We start from the raw sequence: 13,933 nt of genomic DNA on the forward strand, positions 1-13,933 counted from the left end.
ACTAGGACTTAGCCTCTCTTCAAATGTCATTGCAGCTGCACTGCAGGCTAATTGATATGAAATTTACCAGGTCTGGAAAAAATTCAAACAGAAAACATCCTAGGTGTACACAGGAGAACCCAAGCATAGTGATAAAATCAGAAGAGAGGTGACCAGGAGGACAACAGAAAGGTCTCCAGTCATCTTGGAGATGACCAGAACATCCTTTTATAAAGGGGAGGCAGTCAATGCTGGGCAGAAGCCTTCAGACACTCAACTTCCTCCTTAATTAGCTTAACGTGAATGATGATTCTCACATTTTTACAGAGCCTCACCATTTATAATGGGGCTTTCATATCTATTACTTCATTATTATCTCTATTTGATTCATTAGGTCCTGTGAGTCAGACTCGCTCAAGGTCCCTTAACCAAGTAAGTTGAGACTAGAGCCCAGGTTTTCTGTCTCCCAGGCCAGAGTTCTTCCCCATACCATAACACCTGCGATGATGCAGGGAAATGTGTAAATGAAAATGGAAGTGTGGAATATGAAGTATAACAGTGTAATACTAATAAACACCTTTCAGATATTTTTAGAAATTAAACTTGCTTAATGTTATTTACAGATTTTTTTCCACTGAAATTATGATACTGCATGTTCCTGTCTAGATTTGAATAATAAAAGTTTTGTTTTATTGACTGCTGTGATTTGAACATTCATATACCCCCAAATGCATGTTAAAGCCCTAACCCTCAATATGATAGTGTTTGGAGATGGGGCCTTTGGAAGGTAAATCGTCTGAGATGAGGTCATGAGGGTGGAACTCTCATGATGGGATTAGTGTTCTTATAAGGAAAGGAAGACAACGGTGGTCTTCTCTCTCCACCTGCGTGCACTGAGGAAAGGCCATGGGAACAGAAAGCAATAAGACAACTGTCTGCAAGCCAGGAAGCAGGCCCTCACCAGGAACTAAATCTGTTGGCTTCTTGATCTTGGACTTCTCAGCCTCCAGGACTGTGAAAATTCAATGTCTGTTGTTTAGGCCACCAAGTCTACAGTATTTTGTTACAACAGGCCAAAAGAGTTTGGACACTATGCAATATTATCAGGCTATTTTCATCAATCTACAAGAAAATGTGCAGGTCAAAAATAAAGCCTACCAGGCATGGTGGCTCAATCCTGTATATCAGGATTATGAGACCAAGGCAGGAAAATCACTTGAGATCAGGAGTTTAAGACCAGCCTTGGCAATACAGTGAGATCTCATCTCTACAAAAAGTTTAAAAAATTAGCCGAATGTGGTGGTGCACGCTTGTAGACCAAGCTACTCAGGAGGCTGAGGTGGGAGGATTGCTTGAGCCTGGGAGGCAGGTGGCAGTGAGTTGTGATAGTACCATTGCACTCCAGCCTGAGGGACAGAGAGACCCTGCCTCAAAAAGAAAAAGATAAAAATAAAGCCCACGTTGTATACACAGTAAATCCATATTTTTCTCAATTGTACTTTATAAATTCAACATATTTCAGAATTTTAAAATGTGTATTTGCAATTTTAATCATTCCTCCAAAGCAGGGCCTCTCAACTTTGGCACTTCGGATAAGATAATTCTTCATTGTCATGGGCTGTCCTGCACATTCTAGAATGTTTAGCAGCACTCTTGGCCTCTATGTATTAAATGCCCATAACACCTGATATAGTTTGTGTATTTGTCCCCCAAAAAATCTCATGCTGAAATGTGATCCCCAGTGTTAGAGGTGGGGTCTGCTGGGTGCTGTTAGGGTAATGCAGGTGGACCCTTCATGAATGGTTTGGTGCCCTTCTCTGGTAATGAGCCAGTGTTCGTTCACTCTATTAGTTACTAGGAGATCTGGCTGTTTAAAAGAGTTTGGCACCTCCCACTCTCTTGCTCCCTCTCACTAGGCGATAGGTCTGCACCTGCTTTGCCTTCCACCATGAGTAAAACCTTCCTGAGATCTGGACTAGAAGCAGATGTTAGCACCATGCTTCTTATGCAGGCTGCAGAAATGTGAGCCAAATAAACCTCTTTACTTTGTAAATTACACCTGGTCTCAGGTATTTCTTTATAGTTATGCAAAGCAAACTAAAACAGCACCCTTCAGTGCCCAGTTATGACTGTCCAATTGTGCCCCACTATTGCCAAATGTCTCCTAGGTAACAACATTGTCCCATATTGAGAATTAGCTCTAGAGCCTAATGTGTAGTTACCTTTTGCAATAATTACATTATCTATGTGTCTTTTTAAATTCATTTTCATTGAGTTTAATTAAGAGATAGCAAGAATAGTATTGTGGTTTCAATACTAAAGGCAGTGAAATTGCATGTGCATTTACAAGAAGGATGACATTAAGCTCAAAAAAGAAGTAGATCGACTTTCATGGAAGAATTTCACATAGAAACGTGGTCTACGTTCACATTTCCAGGGAAATCCATTGTGAAATCCATTGTGACGGATTGCATGGTCCACACCTTGTATTCTACAATTTTCAATAATCACAGCATAATTTTTAAGACTTAGTTTACTTCTTTTTTCTTCTTGTAGATACAACTTTTAATTTGGGGAAAGATATGGGTGTTAATCCTACTTACCTTTGAGAAAAAGTATGACAGTTAAATAAACTGTCGATGTACAGCCATTTGGGGAAATCTCTGCTTGAGTTTATAATCTCATCCCAATGTACTATGTTATAATACATATATATATACACATACACACATGCATATATATATACACATACACAAATATGTATATATATATGTACACACACACACATGCAGAAGCCTGATAGTTCCTTACAATCTGATAAACTTTAACATCAAGTAAAAAAACCCAGGGATTTATTCCAAGGAAATACTTTCTGAGAGCCCTTTCTAAAAGCAGCTAGTTAACCTTATTTCATGAACAGAGTTCAGTGGCTAGTTAGAAGCCTATATCTGTGCCACATTTCTTAGGGAGGCAAAGGCTAAAGGTGGAATGGCAAGATAATCAAGGTGGTTTGTTCCATTTTATCTTCATGTTCAACTCAGCTTCTATTGACTATTACTCACTGTGAAGACCAGTTACAAAGGGCTGTGTTCATTGACTATTAATCTGGTAATTAAAAAGGTTACAGGCGCCATGGAGTACTTTCAATGCTGGACCAGTGCCCAACATGTAAGCTTTTACTCTATCTTGTGAGAGCACAAGTTAATCCGTGGAATAGGGTTCCCAATCATCCTAGTTTGCCCAGGACTTTTCTGGGTTTACCACTTAAAATTCCCACATGCCAAGAAAACTTCCAGCCCTGGGCAAACCTGGACAGTTGGTCATTCTAACTGAGGGGCTTAGAGTTTTTGACAGAATATTTGGTGAAGTTAACTTTTTAAAATATTGTCAAGAGTTGGAAAGATAAGGTCAAGAATAGTTCCCAAATCTACTTTTTAAGAAAAAAATCCTTATAATGATCATGTAGCACATGACATTTGGAATATATTTCTAACTAGCCTGTATGACTTCCAGGTATTTGCTACTGCAATTGTGAAGACAAGCATTTCCAAGGGCAAGAAAACAGTCTGTCTCAGAGTGCTTCATTTAAGCAAGGACACGCTGCCAACTTGAAAGGAAATAAAGGCCACACTTTGTCTATGGGGGGATCCTGCAGTTATTCCCCTGCAAATTTAATTCAAACAGGTATTGAGATATGAAACATGGAGATATCCACAAATTAGAGGATACTTGGTTTTTAAAAAGGAAAGAAAGAAAACCCAGGCCACAGAGAACTATATCAAAGCAGCAATAGTGGTTCCTTTTCATATTAATCACTGTATTGCTATGAACATGTTTTGAAAGTCTATGCTATGAATGAAATTTCCTGAGATCTTTTTTATAAAATACACACAAGTTTTAAAACAAAAAATATTGTTTTCAGGTAAGTCAATTTCATCTTTTAAAAATGTGTGTGTAAAATGTACAAATTAGTGCTATTTTAATACTTTGCTTTTAGAATTATTAGTTATACAAATATGTCATTCAACTAGTGTATTGATACCTTAAAATAATGTAGTGCTATTTAAATTTTATCATTCATAAATATACCTCTTTCGAATACCAATGAAATAATTGATTTAAAGTAATCTCTATTGGAAAATTGTGTTTTATTTTTTCAAGCAATTTCAGGATCTGCTTGACTCATGAAACTGACAATGACCCACAAAATATTTTTTATATGTTCATTGTGAGATGTACTTATAAGTTGTACTTGAACTTATCCATTACATTACATGAGAAAGATTTCTTTGAGAAATGCTTTTGTTTGACCTCTTATTATGGTCCCAAACCAACCTATAAACAAAGATCCCTAGAGGAGGTGTTACATTTGAACAGCAACTTGATTCTGTAATGGAGTAGAGACATTTGTCACCACAAATCATGATACAACTTAGAAAAATTAGTCTAGAGATTGTGTTTTAATTGCCAGGTTCTACGCAAGCTGATTTATCACCATAATTGTTAAAATTTAACATGTCCATTGTCAAAGGTATGACCAAGGTGAATAAAAATATGTAAGTCCCTAAAGTTTAAGGGAACTCTGAGACATAATTGACGTTCCGGTACCGTTTTTCAAATTTTAAGGGCTACTGGCATCTGCCAACATTCAAAACATAGATATATATCTTGGGAGTTATCAAAATAAACTTTACTTTGTTTGGTACTTCCCTTATAAGATCCCACTTCAAATGTAAGGACACTGAAATAAAAGCCTTGAATTTAAGATAGTATTGCAATTCCTTTTTAGTCACGTAACTAGAGAATTCTTGTGTATATTCCATGTCTTATTTTGGTTCGTATACATTAATCCTGCAAGCCTTTGACATTAGTGTATTCTGCAAAGTATTCAATGACTATATCACCAGTGTCCACTTCTAGACATACGTATGACTCCATTTTGCTTCTAATCTCTCAGGGCCCAGTTACATAGACTATTATAATAAGAAACGTATCAGGGATATTCCATGCCATGACACTGGTTTCAATTAATTGCATGTGCATTAATTATATAAGTTATGGCCAATAGCCAATAGTTTAGAAAGCAATAAAAGAGTAGCTGAAATTGAACACAAATGCACATACAGTAAATATGGCATCTTAAAAAAAATGTATACCAAAGTTGAAATGTGCTATTAGGGAAAGTGATCTGCCACCACCCAAGTCCTGAAATGATTTGTGATATAGTCTATTGTTTTTCTTAATTGGCCACCAACTCTTCACTATAGTCTCCTTTCCTAGTTAAATGCTGGACATTAAGAGTGATACAACTACATCAGAAGGCTTCAGTACTTACACTAAATACAAAAGGACCAGGCCAGTAAACTCAGGCTGACAAATGACTACCATAGGACAAGCTGAAAATCTGGACTGGCTCTTTTGCATACGTTTGACACTGGCACCATAGGACAAGCTGAAAAATCCGGCCCGGCTCTTTTGCATATGTTTGACATGGGCTGACTCTGAAATTAAAAATATGACCCTCTGTCCCCACAAATTTTAAGTGAAAAACTGCTTTTTTAGAAAAAAGAGCTTCAGAAGTCTTTCATACTACTTATATATTTACTCCAAAAGCTAAATTAAGTACACTGTGATGGGGGAAATGGACTCCATTTATAGCTGGTTTTTAAAAAAAATAGGCAAATCAAACCATCTGAAAATAGGGTTTGTCATGGAAACGGCATGCTAATGGGACAATATCCCAAGTAGCCTTATGGTTTTCCAGACAAGTCCTATTTTGCCACCAGCATTAAAAGAAACAAAAGAATACACTGGTTTTCTATATGCTACATCATTTAAAATAAAATTGTTTTCTAAAAACAAAGGCTGGGGGTGACTTAAAGATGCCTTCTAAAGCTATTTAGCCATAGCATGTAAAACCTTTCTGCATCAAATTTATAGTTATATCATGTTAAGGACACCTACAATAAGACTGATTTAAAATATATTTTTGGATAGCAATTAATAATGTCAAAAACATGTTTTTCCAGAAATTATCTAATTGAACTACCTAGTGAGGAGGTATGTGTGAATTTGGCCTAAGAATTACTATTTTGTGTGTGTGTGTCTATACAATAAAACCACCTCAGATATCTACTATATTATGTTAATGTAACAAAGAAAAAAGGAATACAAAATTGCATCTTGCTACTTAAAATCAGATGCTACATTTTTAGTGAGATTTAACATTTTTTCATTTGCCTTAAAATGAATAACTTATAAGACAATTGCATTATAATCAGGAATAACTCTATTGTATCAATGATCTTCATTTTGGTCCCTTGTCATTTTATCACAAAATGTTTTCATGGGAAAATTTAGTAAAGATATTTTTAACCTGTAAAGGTATTTGGGGTTTTCCGTCTAGCATTTCCATTTCTCAAAACTGTATTTCCATATTATGAAATGTACAAGTAAACTTTACATCTCTATTTTATAAAATTAATGCATACTTACGTGTATACTTATTTATATATGCACATACATAAATTCTGACTAAGAGTAGACCAACTAGATAATTTATCTGGAAAAGCTTCCTTGAACAATTTTAAAAAGGGGTCTTCAGAAGCAAACAACAAAACAGCCTTATAAACCCAACTGCTGTTTAAAATGTTTATGAACATGTAGCCAGTTAACCACTTATTGATTGCCTATTTATGGTTCTGTAATATCCAAGATTATGGAAGAAGTAAAACAATACCTCTAAAAATTATGAGAAAGGTGATGACTTAAAAATAAACCTCCATAATATAAAAAGTCATGTAAATTTATCCCTTGAAAGAAAAGAAAGCTTTAATATTAAAATTAGAATTCTCTTTTAATTCTCTGAGTAAAGAAATAATTTGCAAACTTCTATTTTCTACTGTCATGAAAACAGGTCTTTTCTTGGGACTCCACAAATGTCAATCATAACAATGCAAATAGAGTAATTCTTTGGAAAGACTAATCTGAGGGTTTACGGGTAGACTTTTTTCATTGAATTCCTGCATTTTTATACTGTGGGATTGGCTGTGAGACACTATAAAATGTAAAATAGTTCAGACAGTTCAAGCTCTATTATTTTCAGGCACAAAAACCATATAATTTTGTACAAAACTTTGAATTTTTTATTTGTGAAATTAAAAATATGGTATTATATATATATAAACTTCTATTCCTCTATAAATATAGATGATTTTGTGATAGTGAACAGAATAAATGTATACCAAATTCAAAGACCAATATCATTTTAGGGTATGACAGACATAGATAAATTTAGGTCCTAAGTACCGGCATTTTGATAAATTCTTTAAGTTTTAAACAATACAATCAGGAGGACTGCTTTTCTCCTCTTTTTCACAGAGAGCTAAAGTGAATATTTTTAAATGGCTTTGAAAGATTTACATTTAACACATTTCTGTAAATCCAAAAGAGGAGCACACAGGATTTAATGCAGTACACCTGCACACATTTTCCCTTTAGCATGCATGCCCATATTTTATTTCAGGCGCTACTTCCCCATCAATTATCCCACCTTCTTTACCTCCTGAAATCTTACCAGGTTATTACTGGTGGTGTGGATCGTTCCTCCCTCAGAATGTGTTGCTGAATAATAATCGTAATAAAATGTTGAAAGTGTACAACTTTTACATTTTAAAGTTTCTGATATATGCCTAGTTATTTGATTAAAAATAATAAAATAGCACTTCATTTTGAGGAAGTCCATGACATTGAAATCTCCTTCAAGTTTTCAATTTCTGTTTACGCTTTGCTGTCTTGCTAAGGAAAGCAAGGATCGTCAACTCCTTAACAAAGCTTTCCAGGTGACCTCAACATTTCCATTTTTACGGACCGGTAAAATCTAAGCGCAGGCTCATTCCTAAAGGCAGGTTGCCAGGCATCCGTATGCAATTAGAATTAACATTTTATAACCCCTATCTTCAGTTTCTTCCAACCCTCACAAAGCGTCATGCTTCTTCCCAAATCTCAGTAACCACATCTTTCCGTGACGCTGGCCAAACCCACACTAGGTTTTAGACACTAGAGAATGAAATGAGCTCACCCCTCAAAAATCAGACTTCAAAAAGTTTGGCATTGGTTATCTCACTCACACTGTAACCAACTAAGGTGGGAGTAGGGAGTGTCTGGGCGTTGGAGGTGACCGTGGAGGGAGGCTGAGACTGTCAGCGCCCACACCCGTGTGCCCCCAAGAAGTTGGAGGAAAGTTCTGGACAGTTAAAAATCCGCTTCAGGAAGTCAAAGGGATGGGCCTTCGCAATCCACCGCTGAGTAAGGGAGGAACTGGAATGTACGAGGGCCCACCTCCAGATTTGGAAGCTTTGTGGAGTTCTGTACCGTAGGATCCTACCTCGAGCCAGGAAAGGAAGGGAGGGGGCAGAAGGAAGAGGCGGGAAGTGACCCTGGCAGCACAGCCTAGTTGCACCCCGCAGTGCTGAACTGGCCCTGGAGCTGGCGCCCAGCGGGCGAGCACCCGCGGCAGGGAGGGAGGGGCACGCGAGGACGACCGGGAGTGCTGGGCGGTTGCACTCGTTTTAGCTCCTCTGCAGTACTCCGAAAAGGGCAAGAAGGAAAAGCCTCACATGGTTAAACCACCCTAAATAATTAAAAACTTTTGAAAAAGAAAAACGCGTGATCGGTCGTCACTTAAATACAAATATACTTACAAAAATCTTACACAGGCTATTTACAATCATAAAAGCGAACAGTCCTGGTACCAGAGTGTGAGGGCAAGAGGTCTGTCCATCCTCCCTCTGGCAGTCGGGCCCTTGTGTTCTTTTGCTTCAGGGACAGAAGCTTTTTCAGGAGCTGAGCTATTCAAGGGAGCCTGCGAAAGAGAGTTGTCTAGTGAGGAAGCCTCGAGATGTCCGGCTTGGCACGAACTCCATGGGGCTGGCTTTGGGGGGTGGCTGCGCCCTGGCAGAGGCCTGGGCATGGGCTGAGCTCCGAGTCTCAGACGGTAGTCTCCCCCTGTTTGCTGTTGGTGAGCCTCGTGTAGAACTTCCTCCAGGAGTTAAGGGTCTTGCCGGACCAGATCCAGAAGCCCGACGTGATGCCCACGATCAGCGTCATAAGGTACTTGATCATGAAGACCGTGAAGTCCGGGCTCATGGGCGGGTGCGGTGGGGCGCCTCCGCCCGCCTGGAGGTGAGGGCAGGGGATAGCGTAGCTCTTGCAGCTCTGGGCCACCCAGCTGCGTTCCCACTGGTCCCGGAAGGCCTGCTCGTAGAAGTAGCAGGCGATGACGATGGTGGCTGGCACAGTGTACAGCACGCTGAAGACGCCAATGCGCACCATGAGCTTCTCCAGTTTCTCGGTCTTGGTGCCATCGTGCTTCATGATGGTGCGGATGCGGAAGAGCGACACAAAACCGGCCAGCAGAAAGGACGTACCGATGAACAGGTACACGAAGAGGGGCGCCAGCACGAAGCCACGCAGCGCGTCCACGTTGTTGAGCCCCACGAAGCACACCCCGCTCAGCACATCGCCGTCCACCTGGCCCAGCGCCAGGATGGTGATGGTCTTGATGGCCGGCACAGCCCAGGCGGCCAGGTGAAAATACTGTGAGTTGGCCTCAATGGCCTCGTGGCCCCACTTCATGCCCGCCGCCAGGAACCAGGTGAGCGACAGGATCACCCACCAGATGGAGCTGGCCATGCTGAAGAAGTAGAGCATCATGAAGAGGATGGTGCAGCCCTCCTTCTTGGTGCCCTGCGCCACCGTGCGTGCCCCGTCCTCGGCGAATTTGTCGTTACACACCACCCGGTCCTCCAGCAGGAAACCGGCGATGTAGGCCACGGCCACGGCCGTGTAACAGCCGGACAGGAAGATAATGGGCCGCTCCGGGTAGCTGAAGCGCCGCATGTCCACCAGGTACGTGAGCACCGTGAAGAGAGTGGAGGCGCAGCACAGCACTGACCAGATGCCAATCCAGGTGCGCGAGAAGCGCAGCTCCTCGGGCCCGAAGTACATGAGGCCGTACACCTTGGTCGGTTCACAGGGCGCGCCGCAGTCCTTCTCCCCCAGGAAGTGGTAGTTGAGATAGGAGGGCACCTTGAGGGCGCGCGGGCAGGAGAACTTGCCTCGCTCCGACGCGCCGGCGCCCCCCAGGAAGCCGCCACGGTGCCCTCCGCCGCCGAGCTGGGGGTTGCTGGTCCAGAATTCTGGAAGCAGAGAGGGCGTCGGGGTGCCCTTGTCGGACGTGTTCTGGCCCACACACAGCTCGCCGGCGCCGTGCACCGGGAACTTCTCGCACTTGAGCGTGTCTGGCCACTGGAAGCCGAACTTGTTCATGAGCGCCTCGCAGCCCTGGCGCGCGCGCTCGCACAGGGAGCGGCAGGGCGGCAGCGCCTGCTCCAGCACGGTGCACACGGGCGCGTACATGGAGCACAGGAAGAACTTGAGCTCAGCGGAGCACTGCACTTTCACCAGCGGGTAGAACTGGTGCACCTCGAGGCCCGCGTCCTCCTGGTTCGTGTGGCCCAGCAGATTGGGCATGATGGTCTGGTTGTACGCGATGTCCGTGCACAGCGGGATGGAGATGGGCTGGCAATAGCCGTGGTCCGGGATGGAGATGCCCCGCTCGCCGTTGTACTGCTGCCCGCTCTGTTGCTGCTGAGGCGGCGGCGGCGGCGGCGGCGGTTGCTGCCCCGGCCCGGGCCCCTGGCCCGGCCCCTGGCCTGGCCCCTGGCCCGCCGCCTGCGCCCGGACCCCCAGCAGCAGCGGAGCCTCCAGCAGCCAAAGCAGCAGCAGCAGCTGGCGCGCCAACCGCCGGGGGTCAGCTGGGGGGCGGCGGTGGCCACCGGCGTCCCCGCTCCCCTCCTCCGCCAGCCGGGTGGAGAGCGCCCCGGCACAAAGTTCCCAGCTCGCGCCGCCGCCGGCGGCCCGGGACTTCTTAGGCGCCTCCTCCTCAGCCATACTTTCTCTGCTCCTCTCTAGGCGCCGCTCCGCTGGGGCTGGCAGGGGCACGGCCGGCGGCGGCTCCCCCTGCGGCCAGGGAGACCACTGCGCCGGTGCCCTCCGTCGAGCCCAAGCCTCGTTCGGCCCGCTCCCCCGGCTCCTGTTCTGCGTACCGCAGCCGCCGCCGGCGCGGAAACTTGCGATTCATGAAGCGCGGGCGGCGGGGAGAACCCGGGTGGCTCGGGCGCGCCGGGGTCGTGTCCCGCCTTCCTGGCCCTCGGCTCGCTGGCTCCCGGCTGGCGGCGCCGCGCTAGTGGCCGCGGCCCCGTAGAGCGCGCAACTCTCCGCAGCCCAGCGGGCTCGGCTCCCCCCTGCGCCTCCGCCTCCTTCTCCGCCGCCGCCGCCTGACCATTTGTGTCAACCCCTCAACTCGCTCCCTCTCCTCTCCGTCGCGCGCCCTCGGACCGGTTTCCAGGCGCCCCGCAGTCTGTCTTTCACCAGGAGGGAGGAGCCTTGAAACCGACGCAGAACTGGAGGCTCAGGGACCGTCACCCAATCGCGGCACCGGTTTCCCAGCGCAAAGGGAGCCGGCCGCCTCCTTGCCAGAGCGAAAGCCAGCGGCGGGCTGGCGGGCGGGGTAGGAGGAGGCGGGAGGAGGAGGAAGTAGTGGTGGTGGCACTACTCAGGCACAAAGAGTAGGATTGCTATGAAGCGGGACAGGCTTGGTTGCTTTTGCTTTTTCAGAAGAAAAGGGCGAGGACAAGCAGGAGAATGGTCCCATATGCTGCTGGAGATAATGAATAGGAGTCGGAGGACGGCGGGACTTAGCTTTTCTTTTCTTTTATCCATTATCATGTTTAAAAATCCTGCTCTTAACGCTGGTTACCAACCCCAAACCGGGTGCTGCTTCCAGAACAGATGCCTTTGACTTAAGGAGCGCATGATTTCCTTTGAGTTTGTGTCTGTCGAGGTTTTGTTTAAAATATTACACTAATAAATCCTCCAGTTCGCAGGCTGGGTTTGGCGGGCTTTGGTAGCGCCATTTCCCCAGCGGAGACGTTCACGGGATCGCTGTCAAATGAAACAAAACACAAACTTTGATGGAATTTAGAAAGTAAAGCCAGATGCGCCTTCTGCTACTATCATTCTTCTCGTAGCCAAACTCCTTTTTTTTCCGCCTCTTTAATCAAGACAGAAACAGAAGCAAAGGAAAACTATCCATTAAATTTTTGGAGAGAAAAACTTAAGAACCCGACGACCGAGGCGGCGGGGGCGCCTCTCCGGGATCGTCCTTGCCGCTCCAGACCGCAGAGGTGGCGCCGGCGGGAGCTGCAATCGCCAGCCCTGGGCCCATGGGGAGCCTTTCTAAACCCTGGGGACGCCCAAGGCTCTGATGGGAACTCCTGGGACCTGGGCCATTTAGGTTCCACAGGCTGGGCTGCAGAGCTGGAGACGCCAGCTTAACAAAACAAACAAAACAGTCTGAAAGCAAACAGCAAACTGCACATTCTCTTCCTAATTCCCAAACAACATAATCCGTCTTAGCAGACGAACATTAATGTTGTTTTCCTTGTAAGATTATTTTAAATGATGATTTGACTATGTGACTGACTCACTTTTATCAGAAAATTGCCAATGGATTATTAATTTTTCGAAAGATTTTTTTTTTGGCCTGTGATCAGCCTCAATCTCAGCATACTTTTCTCCAATTATTTTCTGTCATTCATTTACACATTCATTTGTTTAATAGATACCAACCACCCATTGTGCTATAAGCACTCTTAGGTCATAGAGTATAAAATGAAGGAGACCTGGGCCAGCCCTAGAGGAGGGCATAGTACAATAGGGCACAGAAATGTAAATCACTTGTCACAGTGTCCACCCCAAAGCCAAAAGGGCGCAAGGAGAGCAACCAGCCCAGATGAAATGGGGTTCTGACAGAGAGGTAGGTGTAAGGTGCAAAAGATTAAAGCTCAAATTCACTTGAATTGCTGAAGGGGGCCAGAGAGGTGAGTGTAGCTGAGGCATTTTGAGGGGAGGCAGGAGAAAAGGTTTTAGTCCAGACTAAAACGTTTGGGCCAAATTATACAGAAAATAGAGAACTATTGAAGGTCACTTTCCCCACATAAGCAGGGAGTGATTTCAGGGTGACTGAAAGAGGGCACCTGAGGCAGGCTGGCGTTAGGAAGCTTTAACATTGATATACACATGAAGATTAATACTTAGGTGGGTGTTACTTGTACTACATACTAACACATCTCTGAGAATTTCTGTACCCAGCATGTTGGTGTCTCTAAAGAAGGTGCAATCATATTGTTACCTGTTAAAGCAAAATGACATCTATTTGTCTCAGATACATATATTATTGTTTTTCAAATGTTTATAGAAGCAGTACATTCATAAAATGCATATTTGCTTTAAAGTATTTCTGATTGCTAGCATTTTTGTAAGCAACAGGTACTAAATGCACAATTATGTGAGCACGTGTATGTGTGTTGACTGTAATTTATGACACATTTTGATATTGAAAAAGAGGTTGGGAAGCACAGGTCTCTTAGGTCCTTTGAACACTCACCATTCAATAAGTGTTCATTTTACCTCTGGCATCCTGGCCCCCAGGCTCCCAGGGACACTTTTTCTCTAGCCTTTCCACTCTGATGCTTATTCCTCTGCTGATGGTATCCCATGTTTAGGAACTTTATCAAGCCATCTCTCTCCTGTCACTCCTCTCTTGGAAAGACTTATCTGTCTTGTGTTCCATTCCCTCAAGGTCATTCAAGCTGACTGGGCTGAGTGTAAAGTGAATTTATTCTGATGTGTTAATTACCAAGAAGCATCACATGTGTTAAGCATCCATCACCACCATCACTCCAAATCCTCCTCCTTCTCCCCTAAACAGTTAGGGCACAGAGAATATGGCAGAGCACTCAGTTCTGTTTCTCAGAGTAGAAGACACTCTCTTGCTTCAAAAGTTGTTCTACTGAAATTCTTGAACTTGTTTTATTTGACCTGACAGTGA

The 13,933-nt window shown here is 44.1% G+C and overlaps 1 protein-coding gene across 1 annotated transcript; it reads right to left on the reverse strand.

Moving 5' to 3' along the window:
- Positions 1 to 3,856: 3,856 nt before the first annotated feature.
- FZD1 (frizzled class receptor 1) lies at positions 3,857 to 10,932 on the reverse strand. Its single transcript, XM_012450846.2, has one exon. The coding sequence runs from the start codon at positions 10,930 to 10,932 to the stop codon at positions 8,968 to 8,970; it is 1,965 nt and encodes a 654-aa protein (XP_012306269.2). The 3' UTR covers positions 3,857 to 8,967.
- Positions 10,933 to 13,933: the final 3,001 nt, after the last annotated feature.

This window comes from Aotus nancymaae, unplaced genomic scaffold (assembly GCF_030222135.1).
Source record: "Aotus nancymaae isolate 86718 unplaced genomic scaffold, 86718_ANA_hifiasm-v0.15.2.pri h1tg000025l, whole genome shotgun sequence".
Taxonomy (NCBI): domain Eukaryota; kingdom Metazoa; phylum Chordata; class Mammalia; order Primates; family Aotidae; genus Aotus; species Aotus nancymaae.